The 19,154-nt window shown below is 35.5% G+C and overlaps 1 protein-coding gene across 3 annotated transcripts in view; it reads right to left on the bottom strand.

Annotated features, from left to right (window-relative positions):
- The window catches only part of Rundc3b (RUN domain containing 3B), a 104,056-nt gene that overhangs the window by 31,407 nt on the left and 53,495 nt on the right, over window positions 1-19,154 (bottom strand). For 2 of the 3 annotated variants that reach the window (XM_042684732.1, XM_042684730.1), the window contains exons 5-7: window positions 9,354-9,443; window positions 6,998-7,078; window positions 728-896 (exon numbers count right to left, since the gene is read on the bottom strand). In XM_042684732.1, the coding sequence (XP_042540666.1) occupies window positions 728-896; window positions 6,998-7,078; window positions 9,354-9,443 (340 nt within the window). The remainder of the gene's footprint in view (window positions 1-727; window positions 897-6,997; window positions 7,079-9,353; window positions 9,444-19,154) is intronic. The other variant, XM_042684731.1, reaches the window with a different exon arrangement.

The raw sequence follows: 19,154 nt of genomic DNA on the forward strand, positions 1-19,154 counted from the left end.
GAGTTTTACATTTCCAAGTGTCCTGTTTGAAATGCGCTTTCTGTAGTTACGTTTTTTTATTGTGAAAATACGGTACAGAGGGGTTACAATTACATGAGCAAGGTAATGAGTACATTTCTTATCAAGTATTGTGCTTTCTGTAGTTACGTTTTTTTATTGTGAAAATACCGTACAGAGAGGTTACAATTACATGAGCAAGGTAATGAGTACATTTCTTATCAAGCATTGGTACCTCCTCTTCGTTTCCCCTTACCGTCCCTGCCCTCCCAATGTGTAGTCTGATAAGGTATAAGAGTATCCTATGTTGAAGGGTCTCATAGGCAAGGAATTGTAGTGTGTGTGTGTGTGTGTGTGTGTGTGTGTGTGTGTGTGTGTGTGGTGTTGAATTCAAGCTGAGCACTATCCCTAAGCTTTTGTGCTCAAGGCTAGAGCTCTATCACTTGAGCCATAGCTCTACTTCTAGTGATTAACTGGAGATAAGGGCCTCACAGAATCTCATGCCCAGGCTGCATTTGAAACACAATCCTCAAATCTCAAACTCCTGAGTAACTAGGATTACAGGCTTATGTCACTGGCACCCAGCTTACTTTGAATATTTTTACTTAAGAAGTCATTTCAGAAACAAAAGGGAAATGTCAATGATTAATATCTTTTCTTTTAGTTAAAGAATATTTTGATAATGATAGTACAAACTACAACAAATTGAGTTTTAACAAACAATAAATACCTTCTGTTCAAGGGTAAGTTGATACTTTTGTCTCACTCTCTTACACTTGTTGAACCAGCTATTTTCATCCATTATGAGAGGAGGTCCCACGTTCTCCGGAGTGCTGCTTTCACTGTCACTGCTTCCGAAAGTTCTGAGTTCCTCCTCATCACTGCTGATACTATCAGAACTGGACATATCCAAGGGAAAGAAGGAAATAAAGTCAATAATATGTTCTACTTTAATTCTTTGTTTTAAAGTTTAACACAGATTTTAGTAAAACAAGTGAAGTAGGAAAAAACTGGCAAGTAAGGAAAAACCGCTTCCTGTTTCACTTGCAGAACAGAGTAAAGAAGACTCCCTACTTTGATTCTTAGGATGAACATTCCTATATTAGTAAGATATTGTTGAATAACCTCTAAAACTTATCAGTCGCATTTGAATTATAGTAATAATACTATAAAGACATATTCATAAAGTGAACAGAAGGTGTGGACATCCTGTCACAAAAACGAACCTAAAGATGGTAAAGTTCAGCCAGATGGCAGTGGCTCACACCTGTTATCCGAGCTACCCAGATCTGAGAATAATGTTTTGAAGCCAGAATCCAGTTAAGGAAGGAGAGGCTGTAAGACTCTTATATCCAATTAACCACCAAAAAGCTAGAAGTGTAGCTATGTCTTAAGTGATAGAGTACCAACCAACAACATAAGGGGCAGCACCCAGACCCTGAGTTCAAGTCACAGTACTAGCAAGCAAGCAGGCACACACACCACCACCACCAAGATACTGAAGTTCAAGTGAGATTAACAGATCTACAAACTGTGAGAACATTCATATGAGACAAAGGATTCCAAGAGGAGAGAAGCAGAAACTGCAGATGTGAAGATAAGAACTTTTTATCTGGGTTCTTTTCACAATCCTTAGTGGACCACTGCTTGTCTTATCTTCATTGCAAGACAAAAAGCCAATGGCCAATGCCATGAATACAATGTCCATGAGCACAAAAAATAATGTTCAAGATCAGCTCAGCTTTGGCAAGGAGAAGAAAATTTTAGAAGAACTAGTTATTTTAAAACATTGATTATTGAAAGGGAAAAGATATAGATGTAAAGAGAATCACAGAAATAGCAGGACAAAGTGTGAACGAATTCAATAGTGATATTCACTATACACTATGCTGAAGATGAACTTTACAACTTGGGGGGAGAGGGAGTTAGAAGGGAAAAAAAGCAATGGATGAATTACTTGACTTATGTAACTGTAACCCCTCTGTACATCACCTTTACAATAAAATGTAAATAAAAATATAAATATGTAAATAAAAAGGGCAGCATTTGCTTTTACATATTTCCACCTGACACAAGACTCTACTTCCCTGCTTTCCTGTGCTGCCTGCTGACTGCTTGACTAATCAAGACTAGAGTTTTATTTGAAAAGAAATAAAAAAGAATACTTAAAAATCTTTTGTTTTGTCCCTGTGCTTTTATTTTGTCTTTTCGATACAAGATCTTTCTGCCTTTTTTCCTGGTCTGGCCTCAAGGGTATATAACAATCTATCTTCAAAATTCTGTATGACATCAATATAGCAGAGGGTGTAAGGGAAAAGGTTAAAAAAAGGGAGAGAGGAAAATGAAAGTAGAAAAAGAAAGTGTGCAAAAATAGTTGTCCAATTTAGGGAATAAATGGCCTGGCCGCTGTCCTTCAGCTCTTCAGCTCAAGGTTAGCATTCTACCACTTGAGCCACAGAGCCATTTCAGGCTTTTACTGCTTATGCGGTACTGAGGAATTGAACCCAGGGCCTCATGTATGCAAGGCAAGAACTCTACCACTGAGCCAACTTCCCAGCCCCCTTCCTGTGAAATTTTAAATAAAACAAGAACAGATTAAATTCTTCAGTAGCCATGTCATAAAAGGGATAAGCAAGTATAGTTCAAGCAATGCAAGATCATCACTTACTTTAGATGCATGGATTTTATATATTAAAATTTAAATCTGCATATGAGAATTAATACCATAACACTAAAAGAAGAGAAAAAGAGTGTGTAATTTCTAAAACAGTACAGGAATAAAATGAGAGTGGAGGAGGAAATGATCCAAGAAAGGGCAAGGATCAGGAGGCTGAGATCTGAGGATAGCGGTTCAAAGCCAGCCCAGGCAGGAGAGACCGTGAGACTCCTATCTCCAATAAAACCACCAGAAAACCGGAAGTGGTGCTGTAGCTCAAGTGGTAGAGCGCTCGCCTTGAGCTGAAGAGCTGAGGGACAATGCCCAGGCCCAGAGTTCAAGCCCCACGACCCACAAAAAAAAAAAAGAAAGGGCAAGGAAGAAGAGAAAAAGAAATGGACGTCTGACATGGTAGTGCAAACATGTAATCCACCACTTGGGAGGCTGAGACAGGAGGATCACAGGTTTGAGACTAGCCTGGGCTATGTACGTAAGACACTGTTTCCAAAAAAAGCAACAAACAGATAAAAAAGAAATATGAAAAGCTAGACTAGAAGGCAAAAAATAAGAGTAGATATCATACAACTATATCAATAAATACCCTAAGCACCTCAATACTGGAGTGCAAGAGAAAAAGGGAAAGTCAGAGGACATGAGGTCAGACAGGTTAGTGGAGGCCAAATAAACTGAGGAATTGTGCCTTTTGAGTTCAATGTAAAGAAGCCACTGGAAAGTTTTGAAAAGAGGAAAAAAAAGGATCTAACTTACATCTCAAAAGAACCATGCTGGCTACTCTTATGAAGAATTAGGTATTAGGAGCCAATGGTAGAGACATGGAGATTATTGTAAATCTCCAGATGTAAAGTAAAATGGACTTTCTGGAATATTTGCTGACAGACCTGTGAGAGTTGTGGCAGAGAAAAATTGAAGGAAGACTGCAAAGTTTTCATCATAAGCAATTATAATTAAAAAACTATTATTCTTAGGATGGAAAAAAAATCAAAGGAAAGAAGTTTCTGGATGATGAATTAGTACTTCAATTTTATACATGTTGTATTTGGGGTGCTTGTAATATCTGAGTCTAGAATGGTGTTGCTTAGGATGCGGAATACATTTAGTAAACAGCAGCATATACACAATATCTAAAATAATGAAAAATTGTATGAAACTTTGTGAGAGTGTATATTAGAGTCTGGATTGATTCCTGAAAATATCCCTAATATTTAGCAGTTGGGAAGATAAAGGACCAGTCAGAGGAGAATGAAAGGAACAAACAAAGGGAAGCCAATCACAAGAGTTATGAAGAGAAAAATCCCAAACCAGAACCAGCCATCTTCTTAGCTTCTTGTCACTGTCAACTTTGGAAGTAAGGGTTTTTTTTGCGGGGGGAGGGGGTCTTGTTTTGTTTTTTGGGGGGTGGAAGAGGTTCTGAGGGAGACTGAGAAATAAAAGGAGTAGAAGAAACAGTTCCAAGTAATATGGGAAAATTTTTATTTGCTATGGACAAAATAACAATGTGCTTAAATGCTATTGTGATATTAAGGTGTGTGTGTGTGTGTGTGTGTGTGTGTGTGTGTGTGTGTGTGTGTGTGTGTGTGTGTGTGTGTGTGTGTGTGTGTGTGTGTGTGTGTGTGTGTGTGTGTGTGTGTGTGTTTTGAGTGCGCGCATGTGTTTATTTGGCTTTCATCCATAGATTCTGGCTCATAAGTCCCATAGCCTTTGTTATTTTCTAAGTATTCCTAAATGACTAGAAAAATAAAGTTAAAGTATTTGACCTTTTGTCCCTGGCTCCTGAAGCAGCTTTGGAACAGCTTCAGAGCAATAAAGGCAAAGGCTTCTTTTCTTTCTTGTTGTTAAATTTTTATGAAATGAAGAATATCTTATAGATAGAAAATGTACTCTTGTTACATCAAAACCGGACTATTGATGATATAATGTATATCATATTCATTTACTGTCATGTGTGAGGTCTACATATTCAACTAGAGATGCTAGAAATGTATTTCTAATAAATCCTTAATTTTGTAACAGACAATATTTTTCATTCATCTGACGTTTTAATTTTCCATAAAAAGAAAAATTAATCAGTAAACTAAAGAAGACAGAAGTAGTATAATCCAAAGTGTTGAAATTTGGATAGCAGCAAGTACTTGTAGTATAGATTTTTTTAAAAAAGGCTTCTTTTCTTAAAATTCTGGGACGCTTTAGGTCTCAGAAAGTGAAGTTCTCTTTGATTTTTCTGCATTGCTCTCATCTGCCAGAAAAATAAGAAATATATTTTTAATCTCCCTTTGCCTTCTGTCTTACAGCTGTCCACAAAGCAATTCTGACTTTACTTATCTAATAATATTCCTATTTCAGAAGTGGGCTTGTTCCATTTTGAGTTGAAGGACTGTTGTCCAGAGAGGAAGAGCCATTACACAAGCCTTGCTGTTTACCGTGCTTCCTCAGTCTATTAGCATTAAGTCACATGCTTTCATCCAATCACATTTCTACATAGTGTCCGTACTCCAACGGACGCCTAAGCACAGAATTTGCAATGAACCCCTCTCAAAGGTCAGGGTTTGAGGAATTTTTAGAGAGCTTAACTCATGGGATTCAACCCAATTCCACAGGAACAGAACCTTTGTATCCTTCTCCACCTTCATTTGGCTGCATAATGCAGGACTCATGTAATAGTTAGACAGACAATATTAGAATTAAAGTGAACTAGAGGGTACTCTGCTAGCATTCACATAGGCCTATTTGCTTCCTTGCTAATGGGGAGAAATCCCCACACATTTTGCGATCACCAGAATTGATGTTGTGACTGTGCAGGAAAAACTGATTTTGTTTTTTCATTATGTTCTCAGAGCTATAGTATGCAGCAAGTCATAGAAAAGGATAAGTAATGAGGGAACCAACTGCTGAAACCAAGACCTTAATAGAAGTGAGAGCACAGGATGTACTGTACATGTTTGTCAAAGGACTGGCCTTAAGTTGAACATGATTAGCATAGTCCTACTAAAGGGTGTTGGGAAAAGTCTGTGTACAGGAAGAACAATTCATTAGTATGCTTAATCTTATATAGTCCCTTTAGGTTAGTTGTTTTGTTTGTAGAAATTTGCCTCTTTAGGAAATAATCATACTTAAATAAAATATTTAGTTGAATGAATGTTAAAGATACCATTACGTTTAAAAGTTAGTAAGTTGTGGCATATGCTTACACTTCCAGGACTCAGGAGATATGATGGGAATATTTCAAGGGCAAGGGCAGCCTGTTCTACATTGTAAGTTTGAAGCAACCCTCCTAAATTCATGTGTTGAAGAATGTTTGGCCTCAACTATGGTTTGGGGAAGTAGTGGAAACTTTAGGGGTGGAGTCTGGACGGAGCAACTAGGTCACTGGAGGAAGTAATTCACTAGGGTTGTCCTTTTGAAAGTTTTAACACATCCCTTACTCCTTTATTCCCGGCTTGGTGTTCTAGTACAATATTCTTCCTTATCCATCACCATCCAAAATGTCTTCAGTTCCTAGCTTTAAAACATTCGTGACTTCTCAGGCTAGGTATTGGTTATCTTGGAGACAAAGACTGTGCTCTTTCAGAAGTTCTTAAAGGTCTTCTATATTTTAACATCTATATCCCTGGCATCTAGAAAATGTCTTTTCTATATTAATCTATATGTTTAATAAACTCATCACTAATGTATGTGTCTAATGACCAGTATTTACATACATACAATTCATATATACACAAATAAACATGCTGTAACTTATAGCTCTGGTTTGATTATAACATTTTAGAAATACATAAAGATTTTATGTACAATTTCAGGAGATCAAATTTTCAAGTAGACCTTAGTTTTTATATTTGATTAATTTTTAATTGGTGATAAGGTTGTAGGAAGTCTAAAATTCTCAAAAAAACACTAGTGGTAAGACAAACTGGATTCTTTTGTAAATACTTTTGAAGACTCATCAAAATTTTCATTGAATTTATCTGAAATAAATGAAAATTACAACAGAGACAAAAGTGGAATTAATTTGTAAAAGGATACTCATCCTTTAGAATAGATATAAAACAGAAAACAAGAGAATTATACTTTTAAATTTTCAGTAGACTATTATTCTATATTGACCATAATAAGATAAATGTTTCATCATATAAAAACTATGTATTCAAATTGCAACTATATAAAATGTGTGTATTTACATAAAATATTAAAATGCAGTTGGAATTTGTACTCTAGTGATTTATGACACTGAAAGAAATGTTGGGTAAAAATAGTTTAAAACAGATGAGAACTGCACAGTAAGACACTCAATTATAATTAAGATTTCAGAAACATGAAAATCACAAATACCTTTGTTCGAACTTCAAATATGGTGTATAGTCTATCACAGCAGGAAAGGTACCATCCAGTCCCTCTCCCTTTAGGCAGAAACTAAGATGACAGAATTTAAATACTCCATATTAAAATACAATTTTTAAGTAAAATTTAAGCTTTATAAGCAATATCTTCCTAAAGAAATTTCTTTCCTCAAACTGGATTTTTTTCTTTACAATTTGCTACCTATTTGTTACAAATAAATACTTAAAATATCCCTATCTTCAATATAAATGACATTTTTACATAAGGTTTCACAAAGCAAGAGTGAAATTTACTGAGAAATCTATTCAATCCTTGTTTGAGTTGCTAGTGTCTTGATCTTCATTGCACTTTCAAGACATCACTAGAGAATTTTCAAATGAAGATGTTTTTCATATTCAGACAAAACATTTCAAGTGATACTGTGTATCTCCCAAAAAGATCGGACTGAAATCAAGTTTTTCAGCTGGGTGCCAATGGCTCATGCCCAAAATCTTAGCTTATTTAGGAATGTGAGACGTAGAGGATCACAGTTCTAAGCTAGCTCACAAAGAAAATCTTTGACACTCTATCTGCAACTAACTAGAAAGAATGCTATTTTGGGAAGTATGCCTCAGGTGGGAGAGCACCCTAAACTACCTGAATAAGTGAAAAGGCTTGATCTCAGATACATCCAGAAAGATGCTGAAAATCATCTAATCTCCATTTTCAATTTTTGTGAGATGATGATGCAAACAGGGAAAATATTGAGGGACTTGGTATTTGCTTTTACTGGATTATATACACTATCAATAGATTATAATAAATGAATAATTAAATAAATAGTTAACATTCTTATCCCAGTTTTTTTTTCTCTTTTTGAGACATGATCTCTCCCAGTGAGTGTGAGGCTGGTCTTGATTTGCTTTGTAGAACTGGTTGGCTTTGAACTTGCAATCTTCAATTTCTTAAATGCTGGGATTACAGAAATGTACCACCATACCTGGCTTCCTGTGTTTTGTTTTGTTATCAATAAGCAAATGCATAAAGCCAAAGATAATGCCAGAACATTCTGGCTTTTTTTTTTTTTTTGGATCCAGTCATGGGGCCTGAACTCTGGGCCTGGGCGCTGTCCTTCAGCTCTTCAGCTCAAGGCTAGCACTCTACCACTTGAGCCACAGTGCCACTTTCAGCTTTTTTTTTTTTTGCTTATGTGGTGCTGAGGAATCAAACCCAGGGCCTCAGGCATGCAAGGCAAGCGCTCTACCACTGAGCCACCATCCCAGCCCATAATAGTATCTTTATAGGAATTAAGAGACAAGTTCCATGTTCTGTCATATTCATCTTAAAACATTAGTACTCATTTATTTAAAATTATAATTATAAATAGAGAATTATTGAATTATAGAGAAAAATGAAACTCATGGTGGCAAACACTTTAAAAAAGAAATGGTAGGTGCCAAAAGAGGTGGCTCAGTGGTAGAGAGCTTGCCTTGCATGCCTGAGGCCCTGGGTTTGATTCCTCAGCACCACATAAGCAAAAAAGAAAAAAGCCGGAAGTGGCACTGTGGCTCAAGTGGTAGAGTGCTAGCCTTAAGCTGAAGAGCTGAGGGATAGCACCCAGGCCTACACTTCAGGCCTCACGACTGGACCCAAAAAAAAAAAAAAAAAAAAGTATTGGTATAGTAGAAGGTACCTTAAGTGAGAAGTTATTTAAGTTTAATTTATTAATATTCTTGAATTTCAAATAAAAATATTCTTCCTTCAATCTGAGTGAGTTTTCTCATAAGGAAACTATTTATATTTAATATATAATCTGAGAAATGAGAAATGATGCTTTTATAAATCTAAAAAGAGCTCATAATCATTCTTGGCTCTTGTTACCTTAGACTGGAAAAAATTTGTTTTGTTCATAATAAATGTAGATGACACAAAAATAAAAGCACCAATATATGGCACTAGATTCTTCTTTATCTCAGCACATAAGAAGATAAGCTTTTCTTCTTTAGAATTTTCATTTTAAAGAAGAAGCTAAAAATGCTTAAAGATAATATCTAAAATTTTCTTTCAGGCCAGCAGGGTATTGCTTAGGGGAAGGTAGTTTAATTTTTCCTTTGACTTAAGTTACACAGCAAGCTTGTCACTTCTTTAAGTCTGAGACAATCTCTTTTCTCAGATCAAATTCATTTACTCTCAGTTAATTAAAATAATGTTCAAATTCATTAAACTCAATTAATTTGAAAGTGAACAATCTAAACCACACATTAATATCCATTGTATACTTTATTTAGAAAACAAGAAGAACATAAGTAGAAACTATTATGAAACACAGTAATTGAACATTTGAATTTATTTGGCTAGATATAGGTACCTGAAATCAATGGCATTAAGTCCCAGCAGCATGCCAGCAAGCATATTAGCTTCTTCACCTAGCACAATTGCTCCATCTTCATAAAACCTCCTAAAAATAAGGGAATGTACAACTGTTTAAAAAAAAAAGACTCAAGTTTCATCTGGAAACTCATAGTTCAAAATAACAGAGAAATAAATTATTTTATTTAAAAAATGTGTTTATCATTGAAGTATTGAAGATAGACAAAAAAAATGAATACATGAAACAAAAACTCAAAAAAAAGAATTCAAGCCTGAAACTCTAACAAAAAGCAGTCTTCCTGCATGTTTTCATCTCTCTTAAAAATAATTTCAAAAGTGGCTACTACAACAGATCTTGACTGTCCTGAAATTGTCCCTAATGAAACAATGTAAATGAAAAAATTCAAGGTCAATTTTATTGATCTGTTTCCAAAACTGTGCAAACAGTCTCTCTACTTAAAAATAACTCCTGTTTTTCTTTGTGTGTGATTCCAAAATTATTACCTAAATTAAAGACTCAGAATGTATTCATTAGTATTCATGCTAACCTTCATAATGCAATTCTAAGAAGGGATGAGCTACCAACCTACCATGATGGCTGGCTATTAAAAAAAATCTACTTGTTATCTCTTTGACAAAATATAAATCTGAGTTTTGTCTTTACTAATTCCTGCAATCATTTTCTTTTCACCAACATTTGTTTTAATATTTCTGGAGGTATCATAATAAAAATTAAGATATTTTTCCAAGGAAGAATGGAAAGTCACTGAATTGTCTTATTTGCTTTAACTTTTTATGTGTATCTTACCATGTTGTCCAGACTGGCCTTGAACACATGACCCTGCATTGCTGTGATTATATGCACATACCACCAGTGAATTTTCTTCTTTGAAAACATAGCACTTTGAGGTACTGTGGCTCATGCTTATAATATGAGTGATTCAGAAGGTTGAGATTTGAAGATGAAGGTTGAAAACTAGCCTGGATAGAAAAATCTGAGACTGTAGCTCAAATTAACAAGCAAAATGTGAGGCTAGAGGTGTGAACAGAAAAAGCCCCATGAGACATTTAGACCCAGAGTTCAAGCCCCATCACTGGCGCGCACACACACACATACACACATACACACACACACACACACATACACACACACTCAAACACACACACACACACACAAAGGCCTTTTTCAGAAAATAGTTTCAATACATTTAAAAATAATTCAGAGCCGGGTGCACGTGGCTCACGCCTGTAATCCTAGCTACTCAGGAGGCTGAGATCTGAGGATCACGGTTCAAAACCAGCCCGAGCAGGAAAGTCCATGAGACTCTTATCTCCAATAAAGCACTAGAAAACCGGAAGTGGTGCTGTGGCTCAAGTGGTAGAGCATTCTCCTTGAGTTGAATTGCTGAGGGACAGCGCCCATGCCCAGACTTCAAGCCCCATGACAAAAAAGAAAAAATAATTTAGAGCCTAAAATAAGTAGAGATGAACTATTTAAACTAATCTCAAGAGATAACATATAATTTAATTGAAGACAAATCATGTATATAAAAAGCAAGATGTTATTTGGAAAAATTAGGTTTTTTCTTTATAAAACTAACATATCAATTTTTACAGGAAAGCTGATCCCATTACCAACTTTCAAAGACTTCAAATGATTATAAACTTTCAATCTCTTTTTATTGCATAGAAAAATAGTAATATCTAGTATATGTCTGAGTCAAGCAGAAAAGGTCAGATAAGGTGATGTTAGGGAAATGAACCCTAAGATGTGTATTCAAATGTTTTATTTTTTCTTTCATGAGACTGTTTCTAACACATTTATAAGATGATTTCTTTGTTGCTTTGTATGTCCCTCCCCCACAGTATAACCCCTGCTTTCACTGTATTTGGTGTCAGTATAATTTGTGGAGAGGAAGGGGAAAAACAAATCATTTAAATAGGGATACAGGTGGACCCATTGCAACACTGATATGTACAGGTCATTATGTCAAAAACGAACTTTACAACTTTGGTGGGGGCGAGGGGGGGGAGGGGGGGGGAGAAGAGGGGAGGAATGGGTGGAGGGGGAGGATGTGAAGGGATGGGAAGGGGAAACAAAGGAGGAGGCTACAATGCTTGATATGAAATGTACTCATTATCTTGCCCATGTAATTGTACCCCCTTTGTACAGTATTTTCACAATAAAAAAAAAAAAAAGACTGTTGTTGGAAAGAAACAAAAGAAAAAGAAAAATAGCAATGCTAAGTGTAAGGTCCGCTCCTGGATGGCGAGCAGACTCCACTCTCCTCTCAGCAAAGTTTCCACCCCATACCTGCGTTACCTAGGCAACTGGGACACCTGGAAGAGGTGACATCTGGATCTGCTGAGGTCACAACTGAATTTGATGTGGCCACACCCTTCTCCGCCCATACCCTAGATAAGGCCTAGCCCAGGCCCAGACGCTCTCTCGCTGCTCTTTTCTAGCTCTCTGTTCTTTTCTTACTCTCTCTGCTCTTTTCTAGCTCTTTTCTCTCTTTCCTCTCTCTCTCTTTCCTCTCTCTTTCCCAGCCACGTGGAGTGCCAACCTTGCCTGGTCCCAGCAGGTCTACTGAATAAACCTACCCCTTACCTGAATACCACCTGAGTGCTGCTGTTCTTACTCGGCTACCTCTTTTTAAAAACCTAACACTAAGTTTGTTTACACAGCAAAGACAAGAAACAAGCAAATAAAGCCTAATATGACTAATCCAAAAACATTACTGTAATACATACACTAAAAAAATCTATTAAAATATTTTTTGTTCTAAAGAAAATATTGTAATGGGAAGACTTGACTGAAAAGCACACCAAATTCCAATAAAGTATTATAAATACAGAAATTATCAAGATAAATAAAACTTCCAAATAAATATTAGATTATATCATTTAATGTAGTTTTGTATTATAAAAACAAAAAATTCATAAACAACTATTGATATACCGTGATTGAGAAGATTTTATTAGAAATACTCTTTCCAGGAAGTGGCGCTGTAGCTCAAGTGGTAGAGCGCTCGCCTTGAGCTGAAGAGCTTGAGGGACAGCGCCTAGGCCCAGAGTTCAAGCCCCACGACCAACAACAACAACAAAAAAACAAGAACAAAAAGAAATACTCTTTCCAAGTATTTATATATTGAATAAAAATTATTACTAGCCAGGCGTAGGTGGCTCACATCTGTAATCCTAGCTACTCAGGAGCCTGAGATCTGAGGATCAGGGTTTGAAGCCAGCCAGGGTAGAAAAGTCCCTGTGAGACTCTTACCTCCGATTAACTACTCAAAAACCAGTAGTGTTGTTGTATGTGGATCAATGTGGTAGAGCACTAGCCTTGAACAAAAAAGCTCAGAGACAGCGCCCAGGCTCTGAATTCAAGCCCCTCAACTAACAACAACAATAACATTTATGTTTATATGTATATACATATATATACATATATATATACACACACACACATATATTGAGAGAACAAGAGTAACTCTATCTTGCTCAGGCGACATTTCATGATTAACTTTATGCCTTTGTTCTAAGCCCTGCTGCCCAAGATGTTTCTGAAAACTGTAATTGTGTTGAAATTGACCAGAAGCTTCGCAGAAAGAGGTTGATTATACTGAAACCATCAGGCCCTAACTACCTCCCCACTCAGATGACCCATCCGGTTCTGTAACCCCCCTGCGGACCTAACCACCCTGGAATGTTATCCCTAGCCCCGAGCCAATCAGATTTGTATTCACATGTAATTCTGTTTGAACACCTGGATAATGTATCTTTTTGTCACCTTGTGGTTTTTGCCTTTATAAACTCTGCTGGAATGTCGCTTGGGGTCTCCTCCCTCCCTGTGCTGTGTCAGAGTGTGTGGGACAAGGCCCCAGCCTAGGCTTGTTCTGAATAAACCTTGCATTTTGCAGTTCCAGTGTGAGACTCTGGTGGTCTCCAGTGGTCTTTGAAGAGTGGGCATTTCAATATTACTGGCTAAAATGTACATAAATATCCTTCTTATAATTTTTAATCACATAAATTAATTGTAATTGAAATATGTCCTATATTGTTTAGTGTTCATTCTATAATACTATTTTAGGGTATTTCAGATAGTTGAATAACAAATATCCTTTGGATGTGATCCAGGATGAACAACTCAGATAGGTTGTATTGGTACTATACAATATCATGCTTCCAGTTTTCTTTTTATGCCCAGTCCAATTTTACACTTAAGATTGGAAGGAAGCTATGTAGCTAAAGAAAGGCTAACAGGTGAGGGAATGAAAGAAATAAAAGAAGTCTAGGTTATTTTAGTACTCCTTGAAAGACTGTAGCTCAAATTAACCAGCAAAATGTGAGAACAAGCAGAACAAGCCATGCATGTGAGCAGAAAAAGCCCCATGAGATATTTAGACCCAGAGTTTAAGCCCCATTACTGGCATGCACACAGAAAAAAGCCTTTTTTCAGAAAATAAACTACAATACATTTAAAAATAATTCAGAACTTACAATAAGTAGAGTTGAACTAATTAAACTAATCTCAAAAGATAGTATTTATATAATTTAATTGAAGACATTCAAATGCATTTTGGAAATAGGATCAACAAGATTTGCTAATGATTGACTGATGATGATAGGGGATGAGGGAGAAAGAAAAGTCTCATATGAATTGTTCACTTTGGCTTGTGTAGGCAGTGAAATTTTGCTTATAAGCGGTGAGCAGTGTTATAATATCTAGTTATTTAAATGTGGTATCATATGCTATGGGTGATATTTAAACTCATACAAAGGGATGAAATTTAAGAAGGAGAAGATGATTTAAAAAAATACAGTAAGAAGAACAGAAAATGCAAGACAGAGGACAGAGAATATTGTAAAGAAAATAGAGGAGAAGAAAATAACATAGAAAGAATGTGAAAGAGTAACTTCAGAGGCAGAATGGAACACTAATGGATGTTATATAAATTAAAGGCAAAAGATTTGACGATAAAGGAAATGGTCAACTGATACAGGGAGATGATAGGAGTAGCTTAAAGATGAACTGCAATATTTACTTTGACAGCTTGCAGATTACTGATATTCTTTTAAATATTATTCTTGGCAGAGTAGTAAGGAACAGAAGATTGAATACAAGCAATTTAGAGAGTTTAGTAACAAAGCTGAACAGGAAAATGAGTAGTAGTGGAGAGGACATGGAGTCAATGGAACCCATTAATTTTTGAGGCAGAAGATACCAATGTACATTCCACATTGGCAAGGAGTGGTCCTATAGTAAAAAAGATGTTGATGAGACAAACAGAAATATGTAAACTAAGGAAAGAGATCAACAGGATAAGTAAGAGAAAATGGTGTCTTAATATAAGAAAACATTCTACAACAATTAAAAGAAACCAAGAGAATATGGTTAAGATGTTTGGGAGGACATAATCAATGCATATATTTATGTTATTTATGTTCAATATTCTAGGGGAAATAAAAAGCCAGTGAATTGGTGAAGAATGAGGAGAAGAAAGCAGGCTACTAGAGAGGCTTGCTGAGGAAGAATATAATACACCCATTATAGAGCAATGGAAAGCAGGAAGACTACAGGAACTAAATAGGATATGTGGGAACTGCTTAATGCTAACTGCTGTTTATGATTTTGAGTCTGAAAACTGTTCCAGGCATTTATCTCATGTGACACTATATAATCCAAATTCTAACTTAAAGATGCATCATCACAAACACTTCACTCTACCATGTTCTTTGATTTTTATGTTCTACAATAAACTTCTTAATACAAAGTATGCTCAGATATTGGGTATATACCTACTTTGCATAAAGTGCTGTTTAAAAACTTTATCTAACTTAATTAGCTATCAAATTTAAACCTCAGAACCCCATGAGATGAGTTTAGTAATTATTGTCATTTTATATAAGAAAAAAATATCTCATGCCTAGAGAAGATAATTTGCTAGTTTATTTGTGCAATGATAGAAAACTGAGCTGGAATTCAAACCTACATCAATCCAATCTAGAATCAAATGGTCTGTATACAGCCTGGTTTGGTCCTAAACAAATGACAATAAATTTCTCAAGAAACATTTATGACTGATGCAACCAATAACTTATAAATGCTTGAAGAACATGAATCCAAGAAAACAGCTATAAATTAGGCCTTGTTGAATGATAAGTGCGTCAAAATATTTCTTAAACTTATTTTAAAAATAATTTGGCAATAGGCCAGGCGCTGGTGGCTCACACTCCTAGTTACTCAGGAGGTTGAGATCTGAGGATCACGGTTCAAAGACAGCCCGGGCAGAAAAGTCCGTGAGACTCTTATCTCCAATAAACTACTAGAAAACCAGAAGTGGCACTGTGGCTCAAGCTGTAGAGTGCTTGCCTTGAGCTGAAGAGCACAGGGACAGTGCCCAGGCCCAGAGTTCAAGCTCCACAGACAAAAAAAAAAAAAAAAGGCAAAATACATGGGACCATGAAAATACCTAAGTTTGGGAGTAATAAAACAGGTATTTTTTAACTTTTGGTAGAAGTAAAAAAAATATGATCATTTTGGTATTTGATATATGTGGCAGGATCATAAAACATTATATTCCTGAGATGTGTGCCAAGTCCATGATTTTATACAGTAAGAAACAAATTGTGTACATTATTTCACATGGTGTGTGTGTGTGTGTGTGTGTGTGTGTGTGTGTGTGTGTGTATTACTGGGCTTTGAACTTGGGGCTTTGAACTTGCTCATCAAGCACTCTGCTCCTTGAACAACATTTTCAGACCTTTTTGTTCTGCTTAATTTTGAGATGAGTTTTACTCTTTTGTTCAGGCCAGCTTGGACTGTGATCTTCTATTTATAATTCTAACAGGTATAAAGCAGCATATCCAGATTATTCTGAAAAGATAGGCTCTCTTGTTTTTTGGCTTTGTCTTTCCTGGCTTAGAATCACAATCTTCCCAATATCAGCCTCTCATATAACTGGGATAATTACACAACTGAGATGATAGATGAGTATCACCATGCCACCTAGCAGTTGAGATGGGGTCTTGTGAACATTTTGCCCAAATTTACCTTTAACCATTTTCCTCTCATTTCAGTCACCAAAGGAGCTAGAATAATAGATGTAAGACACTGGAGCACAATCTTATTCATCTAATCAAATAAGTAACCTAAATAGGGTCTTTATTACAATAGAAAATTAGAATATTGTAAGCCAAAAAAGTATTTATGAGAGTGTAGTAATAATGTAAAATGCTTAATATTATAATGAGAAGTTGAATTAAAAGTAGTATGTAAGGGTGACATTGTCCAAAAGGAAATGTACTCTTTGCTTGACTTATGTAACTGCAACATTCTGTGTAATAAAGATTTTTTAAAGTAGGATGTATAATAAAAGAAAGAGCACAATACAATCATCATTTTAAGAATGTGTTCAGAAAAGAAGACTAAAAAGTAATATGTCAGATTTAACAATGGCTATATTTAGGTGAAAGGTTAAGGAGGACCATTTTCTACCTTAATTTGATCTTTGGAAGTCCTTGAACTTTCTATATATGGAAGAAAGTGGTAAATAACATTTTATATGAAATAAAATCCAACATAAGTAGAGAAATCTCTATACAGACTAGCATACACATAAGAATAGAGGTTATATGGGAATTTCTTACTTTTCTTGCACTATCTCTTGTTGCAAAATGAGTGGCAATTCCTGTCACTTTCCATTATTTCTGTTGTTTGTCTATCAGTGTGACTATGCTCGCCCCAAAAGCAACAATGACAAAATATAGTGCTCAAAACTCCAGCTTCTAGGTTTTTTCACATCCTGCCAAATATAACTAAGGCATTACATATCCTGATTTTAAAAATAATGCTAAGCTTTTACATGTGTAAGCTACAAATATTAAACTTTTAGGAACAGACAGTATGATAGGTACCAGGGACCCGCTGCAGTTCCTAGTGAGCAATAAAATCACATAGTTACATAGTATACTTGGCCCAACTGTACATTCATGTGCTCTGAGAAGTTAGTTAAGGTAGGCAAAGCTAGAGTATAAATATTGGTATGCTGGGTATATCAGATGTATTTTCAACTTATACTATTTTCAATTTACTAAGGGATTATTGAGATATAGTCCCCTCATACTACATATAAGAGCATGTACATGTTATGTTGCTACCTATGTGATAGGCTTATGGTAAAGTTGAATTTAAAAACTGGCCACCAAAAAAATTAAGAACAATGGTAAAGGGGGGAAAAAAAGGAGGAGGCAACAATGCTTGCTAAGAAATGTACTCATTACCTTGCTCATGTAACTGTAACCCCTCTGTACAATATTTTCACAATAAAAAACTTATTAAAAATAAAAAAGAACAATGGTAAAAATAGAATTTATAAGCAACAAACTGTAAAAAATTACTTAAAGCATATAAACAGTTTAATTCTGGAACTTTCCACTCAATATTTTCAGGTGAAAAGTAACTGAAACTGTGGAAAGTAAATCCATGTACATTACAGAATTAACTAAATATAAACTTGGAGCATATTCAGATTCCTTGGCTCCTAAAAACATTTGGTAACATTATTATCCATCTACTTTAGAACTGAGAAGTATTTATCATCTTACATTAGTCTCTATGACAGTTCAATAATTTACAAAGTTATAATCCTCCAAGGGGAAACAAAGGTGGAGGCATCAATGCTTGATAAGAAATGTACTCATTACCTTCCTCATGTAATTGTAACCCCTCTGGATGGTATTTTCACAATAAAAAAAGAATTATAGGAAAAAATATTGTGAAAAATGAACATTTCACTGGAATGCAACTTTTACATTAAAAATAAATCCTGTGGTATAATTACAGTTACATGTTTCCATAAAATTAATTTTATCTTTAGATTTCCACATCTGTTACATCACATTTGTCCATATTTATTACTTTGAATATTTACCACATTCTTCAAAACACAAACACACTTTCAATTTTTAATTTAAAATATCTGATTATTTTTCAGGGGATAGGTGAAGAGAAATTAAAACTTTGAACAAATTCAGAGTTTATTTTCCTTCTCATTTGTAGTTCTTCTTAGGAAACTACCAATGAAGTTCCCTATGAGGTGTTTTTAAATTTAATTTAACATAAGTTTTTGATTGGTGAATTTTTCTTTTTTAAAAATTTTATTTTATTGTAAAGATGATGTACAGAGGGGTTGCAGTTACATGAGTGAGGCACTGAGTGCATTTCTTATCTAGCATTGTTCCCCCTTTCCTTGTTCTCCCTCTATCCCCTACCTCCCCCATTTCCCTCACTCCTTTCACCTCCCTCCCCCAGAAGTTGTAAAGTTCATTTCCAATATACTGTTTTGTGGGTATCATTGTTGCAATGGGTATTCCTGTGTCCTTGTTTAGCATTCTCCTTCCCCTCTCCAAATTAGACAAATGTATATACAAGGTGCACGGTACCAAAATCAAGTACAGTAACAACAGGGGATATACCATAGAGGGGAAAACCCACAAAGGAAACAAAAAAAATCACATAAGTTTAGATTGTAATCTTCATTCTTCCAACTTCCCAACTGTGCCTGTCTCCTAGTAAATTCAAATCCCTAAGCCATAAACTCTTCAAGGCGGTATTTTCTTTTTCAGTAGTTCTCGGAGATATCTTCCATGTCAGCAAAAAGAACACATAAATGTCTTTCATGTTCTTGAGCCACAGTCAGATAAAAGCTTATTGTAAGAAAGCTTACTGTATTTTTGCTCTCTACCCTCTTTCACTCATACAGATCCTTGGATTTTCACAGATCAGTGGCTCCCA

Source organism: Dipodomys spectabilis, unplaced genomic scaffold (assembly GCF_019054845.1).
Source record: "Dipodomys spectabilis isolate Male_0828 unplaced genomic scaffold, ASM1905484v1 ptg000089l, whole genome shotgun sequence".
Taxonomy (NCBI): Eukaryota; Metazoa; Chordata; class Mammalia; order Rodentia; family Heteromyidae; genus Dipodomys; species Dipodomys spectabilis.